This window comes from Chrysemys picta, chromosome 3 (assembly GCF_011386835.1).
Source record: "Chrysemys picta bellii isolate R12L10 chromosome 3, ASM1138683v2, whole genome shotgun sequence".
In the NCBI taxonomy this organism is placed as follows: domain Eukaryota; kingdom Metazoa; phylum Chordata; order Testudines; family Emydidae; genus Chrysemys; species Chrysemys picta.
This window is the reverse complement of record NC_088793.1, coordinates 72,462,015-72,467,952: the sequence shown is the minus strand read 5'-3', so window position 1 is coordinate 72,467,952 and position 5,938 is coordinate 72,462,015. Positions and strand designations below refer to the sequence as shown.

The 5,938-nt window shown below is 48.8% G+C and overlaps 1 protein-coding gene across 1 annotated transcript; it reads right to left on the bottom strand.

The window, feature by feature from the left end:
- Positions 1–1,982: 1,982 nt before the first annotated feature.
- Positions 1,983–4,520, bottom strand: LOC135982274 (uncharacterized). The gene is made up of 2 exons (XM_065588207.1): positions 3,547–4,520; positions 1,983–2,552 (listed from the first exon to the last, which is right to left on the bottom strand). Exons 1-2 carry the CDS (start codon positions 4,121–4,123, stop codon positions 2,077–2,079), a joined length of 1,053 nt encoding a protein of 350 aa, XP_065444279.1. The 5' UTR covers positions 4,124–4,520; the 3' UTR covers positions 1,983–2,076.
- Between the last annotated feature and the right edge of the window lie 1,418 nt (positions 4,521–5,938).

The window sequence follows — 5,938 nt, the reverse complement described above, 5'->3', positions numbered from 1 at the left end:
TTTTCCAGTCATTGACAGCGCGGACGCCACTGTACTCCGAGCATGGAGCCCGCTGCGACCATCGCTGCAGTTGTGGCCGCTCTCAACGTCTCGCAGCTTATCATAAAGGTTTCCCTGAGGCAGATGCAGAAAAGTCAGGCAAGGAGGCTACGGCACCGCGGTGATGTCCTGAAGTCTGAGAGTAGCACAGACCTGTCAGAAAGCAGGCGACCCAGCGCCGAGGACATCACAGTGGCAATGGGTCATGTTGATGCCGTGGAACGGCGATTCTGGGCACGGGAAACAAGCACTGAGTGGTGGGACCGCATAGTGCTGCAGGTCTGGGATGAATCCCAGTGGCTGCGAAACTTTCGCATGCGGAAGGGAACTTTCCTGGAACTTTGTGAGTTGCTGTCCCCTGCCCTGAAGCGCAGTGACACCCGGTTGCGAGCTGCACTGAGTGTACAGAAGCGAGTGGCCATAGCCCTGTGGAAGCTTGCAACGCCAGACAGCTACCGGTCAGTCGCGAACCAGTTTGGGGTGGGCAAATCTACCGTGGGGGTTGTTGTGATGCAAGTAGCGAAGGCAATCGTTGATGTACTGCTGCCAAAGGTAGTGACCCTGGGAAACGTGGAGGCGATCATAGATGGCTTCGCAGCGATGGGATTCCCAAACTGCGGTGGGGCCATAGATGGAACTCACATCCCTATCCTGGCACCGGACCACCAGGCCACCCAGTACATTAACCGAAAGGGATACTTTTCCATGGTGCTGCAAGCACTGGTGGACCACAGGGGACGTTTTACCAACATCTACGTGGGATGGCCGGGCAAGGTTCATGACGCTCGTGTTTTCAGGAACTCTGGTCTGTTTAGACGGCTGCAACAAGGTATTTACTTCCCGGACCACAAAATAACTGTTGGGGATGTGGAGATGCCTAGAGTCATCCTCGGGGACCCAGCCTACCCGCTAATGCCCTGGCTCATGAAGCCCTATACTGGCGCCCTGGACACTGAAAAAGAACTCTTCAACTACCGGCTGAGCAAGTGCAGAATGGTGGTGGAGTGTGCTTTTGGCCGTCTCAAGGGGAGATGGAGAAGCTTACTGACTCGCTGTGATCTCAGCGAAACCAATATCCCCATTGTTATAGCAGCTTGCTGTGTGCTCCACAATCTCTGTGAGAGCAAGGGGGAGACCTTTATGGCGAGGTGGGAGGTTGAGGAAAATAGCCTGGCTGGTGATTACTCACAGCCAGACAGCCGGGCGATTAGAAGAGACCAGCGGGAAGCGCTGTGCATCCGGGAGGCTTTGAAAGCAAAGTTCCTGAGTGAGCAGGGTAACCTGTGATTTTATAGTTTGTGTACTGAGAAGCTAAACCTGCCCCCGTTTCTTTACCCAGGTAATGTTGACTATCCTATCCAGTTACATACCCCCTTCACCCCCCCTCCAACACACGTGTCGAAATAAAAATAGTTCTACTTTGTTAAAGCACACCGTTTTCTTTAATACTGTTTTCGCGGGAATTTTTTAAAACTGGGACGCAGACTGTGGTGCGGGGCGGGTCTAGTGTTGTGACGCGAATGCAGCTTCTAAACTCAAGGATTGACAGGCTCCGCTGCGGTGGGATGCTTGTTTCAACGGAGCCTGTCAACCCTCCTGATCGGGACTGTGTGTATGGGAGGTCTATTTGACTTTGTGGCAGGGGGAGGACGGTTACAGATCCCATGCTGTGTGGCTCTGTGATCCTGTCTAAGGACCGGCGCTTAAGATCTGTAACTGCCCTCCCCCGCCACAAAGTCACAGAGCAACCCACCCCCCCCCAACATTACATCAAAACAACCTCCCAGACTAACCGGGGCAACTAGTCACTGCATCACTGCACTGTGTATGTGCCCTGCTGCTGTGCCTGCCCCCGACTATGTACCCTGCCAAAGGAGACTGTCCTGTCCAATTTCCAACCCCCTTTCCCCTCCTCCTCCAAAAGAACATGATTGAAACAGTAGTTAACAGAAACGAATTTTTTATTATCAACTACACATGGCATTGGGAGGTGAAACTTGGACGTGGGCTTGTGTCAGGCGGGAAGGAAAGAACTTTTCAAATTTTGGGAAATGAGAGCCTTCTGCTACTAGAGCTCTCTGCAGGGGTGGAGTGAGACTTAGCAGGGACTCTGCCGCCTCTCCTTCTTTGCACTTTGGGTGAGGTGGGTATGGGACTTGGTGGCGGGGGAGGGCGGTTAGAGATGGACTGCAGCGGGGCTCTGTCCTCCTGCCTCCGTTCCTGCAGAACATCCACAAGGCGCCGGAGCGTGTCCGTTTGCTCCCTCAGTAGTCCAAGCAGCGTTTGAGTCGCCTGCTGGTCTTCCTGCCGCCACCTCTCCTCCCGATCCATGTTGGCTTGGTGCATTTGGGTCAAGTTCTCCCGCCACTGGGTCTGCTGTGCTGCCTGGGCTTGGGAAGAGGCCATAAGCTCAGAGAACATGTCCTCCCGTGTCCTCTTCTTCCTACGCCTAATCCGCGCTAGCCTCTGGGAGTGTGATTCCAGGCTAGGTTGTGAGACAGTCGCAGACGGGGCTGTGGAAATGGGAAAAAGGGAGTGAATTCCTCAGAAAGATAAATGTAGTTGTGAACAAAGAACATAGTCTTTCTCTGTGAACAAGACCATGCACAGCACCTTTCACATGCGCACTCAGCACAAGGTCGAATTCTCGGCCTTCGCATTCAGTGCCTGGGGTCTTGAACAGCACATTTGAGAAGCGAGGCAGCACAACGGAATTTCTGTTGCAGGCAGACATGGTAAGCCGTACACTTGTGGCAGTTTAAAACTTTTATATTACCACTGGCCTCATTTCACATTTAAATCAATGTCAGTCCCTGCTGCCAGCAATCCGGCAAGCGGGAACTCTGCCCCTGTCCCACCCCCTCGCGGCTGTCCCCGGGAATGATCCCTTTCGGCTGCCCCTCTCCCGCCTCCACCGCGTGGCTGCAAACCAGCGGTGACAGTTCTGTAAAGGAACGGGAAAGCAGTCCCAACACTAACATTCCCCTACCTAATTAAAAGCAGGTCACCATGGCCGACATCACCCTGATGAGGATCTCCGAGAGCGACAAAGAGAGAATGCTCCGGGAAAGCCTCCAAAGACCAGGGCCGTATGCCGCCCTGCTGTGCAGAGCAATGATCCCCGAGTACCTGATAATCTCGTGGTGCGGCAACGTGTCGTACTTCGGAGGACCCAATAAGGCCGCTCTCCCCAAGAACCTCATGCAATGGCTTTCAAGTTACCTCCAGGAGAGCTTCATCGAGATGTCCCAGGAGCATTACTGCTCTATCCCCGGACACATAGACCGCATTTTACTGTAGCTGCAGTAGCAGGGAATAAACAGTAGAGCGGCTTGTGCAGGACAATCACTGAAAACCGGACATTGCTAGATTTCTTTTCAAAACTTGCACTGCCCCTTACTAAACCGTTAAGCGCCTAGGGCACACTAATCATGAACAACCCATTCTTTTAATTGTTAATATTCCTGTTTTGTTAAAAATAAATGTTTAGATGTTTACAACACTTACTGGCTGATCCTTCACCAGATTCTGTGTCCGGGGTAATGGCTGGGGACGCTTCGTAGGGGATCTCTGTAAGGGTGATGAAGAGATCCTGGCTGTCGGGGAAATCAGCGTTGTGAGAGCTGCCAACTGCCTCGCCCTCCTCATCTCCTTCCTCATCTTCCCCGTCCCCTAACATGTCTGAGGAACCGGCCGTGGACAGTATCCCATCCTCAGAGTCCACGGTCACTGGTGGGGTAGTGGTGGCGGCAGCACCGAGGATGGAATGCAGTGCCTCGTAGAAACGGGATGTCTGGGGATGGGATCCGGAGCGTCCGTTTGCCTCTTTGGTCTTCTGGTAGCCTTGTCTCAGCTCCTTGATTTTCACGCGGCACTGCGTTGCATCCCGGCTGTATCCTCTCTCTGCCATGTCTTTAGAGATCTTCTCGTAGATCTTTGCATTCCTTCTTTTGGATCGCAGCTCGGAAAGCACGGACTCATCGCCCCACACAGCGATGAGATCCAAGACTTCACGATCAGTCCATGCTGGGGCTCTCTTTCTATTCCCAGACTGCACGGCCATCACTGCTGGAGAGCTCTGCATCGTTGCCAGTGCTGCTGTGCTCGCCACGATGTCCAGACAGGAAATGAGATTCAAACTGGCCAGACAGGAAAAGGAATTCAAATTCAAATTTTCCCGGGGCTTTTCCTGTGTGGCTGGTCAGAGCATCCGAGCTCGCACTGCTGTCCAGAGCGTCAACAGAGTGGTGCACTGTGGGATAGCTCCCGGAGCTATTAGCGTCGATTTCCATCCACACCTAGCCTAATTCGACATGGCCATGTCGAATTTAGCGCTACTCCCCTCGTCGGGGAGGAGTACAGAAGTCGAATTAAAGAGACCTCTATGTCGAACTAAATAGCATCGCAGTGTGGACGGGTGCAGGGTTAATTCGATTTAACGGCGCTAACTTCGACATAAACGCCTAGTGTAGACCAGGCCTTACAGATGTAGGCAAAAGAAAAGCTATCAGTGATGTTGGCAACATGCCATTTTCCTCTGATTGCAGGTTCAACTGGCTAACTCCCTTAGTCTCCCAGCTGCCTTTGTTTCACCAGCCAAGTGTCTTACCGTGTCATATTTCAATTTCATACTTCCAGTTGCTTCTGCACTGGAACTGCTTAATAATGTTGATAAATTATATATTTATTTACTGTCAAATATGCCCTTTCTCCCCCTACAATCTTCATATTCAAGAATGGATGAACCAGTTTTCCTCAGATTTAAAAAAAAAAATCATAGAAAAATCATCATCAGGCTCAGACAAAGGCAAAGACTAAATTTCAGCCTCAAAGGTTAAAGTTTCAGAAAGGTAAGAGTGTCTTGAAATAGGGACTTAAAATGGAATTACTGGTCTAACCTTAATTATAACTGCTACCCGTGCTCCACTGTACCATAATACAGTGCATGATGAAGCAATCTTGGGCTATGTCCTAACAAACCACACTGAATTGTACTACCTTCCAGTATGCAGACCATATATAAACAGAACACATTAACAAAATGTTATTATCTCAAAATGAGGGAGAATTTAGTTCTGGATACAATAATATTTAATTCTTACTAAGAAAATATCCCATTCTGACCAATGTGTCAAGTACATAGTAGCTCAGATGAGTCATCTTAAAGCAATCTCAATAGTACAGTATCAAAGATTACAAAAATTGCTTGTTTCAGCAGTCACCAGAAATAAGAACTAGAACATCATGTTACACTTACTTTATTGATTGTTGTCATGAAAAGGAAAGAATGAACTTCCAAAATCCAAAAGGTAATACAACCATAATTTTTAACTTTTTCAGGGAAAAAAATAGTTACCCGGAGAAAGAAATCTTATTCAGTACATGGAAATATAAAACAGGGCTCTGACCAGACTTGAGTGGGCTAAAGAAAAGATACACGATCATGTGTGAAAAAACAAAACAGCAGAATAAAATCAATCTATACTTGCTACAGGATGGCTATTCTGCTCTTTGCAACAGCCTAAAGGAAAGAAAACTAGCACATTAATATAGACACATTTATGGAGTTACCACTTTAACAAAAGTGAAAAACAAAAACCCCATGCTCCATACAGCTGAAATCCTCATTATAAAACTGGGTCATTGTGTTTTTGTCTCAGGAACAGCAGCAAGAGTGAGAAACAATTACACAATTTATGCAAAAACGAAATATGCAAAAACTGGGACATTTGGGATTGGCTGTTGTATTAACTTTAATGGAATAAATGAGCCCTAAGACTCAAAGGTATTAACATGACCCTGTCACTGTTCAACATTAAACAGTTTTAAACAAGGTTTGGAGTTTGGTATACTGAGACCTCAGCCTGCTTAGTACCATGGCAAATGTACCATTAAATAT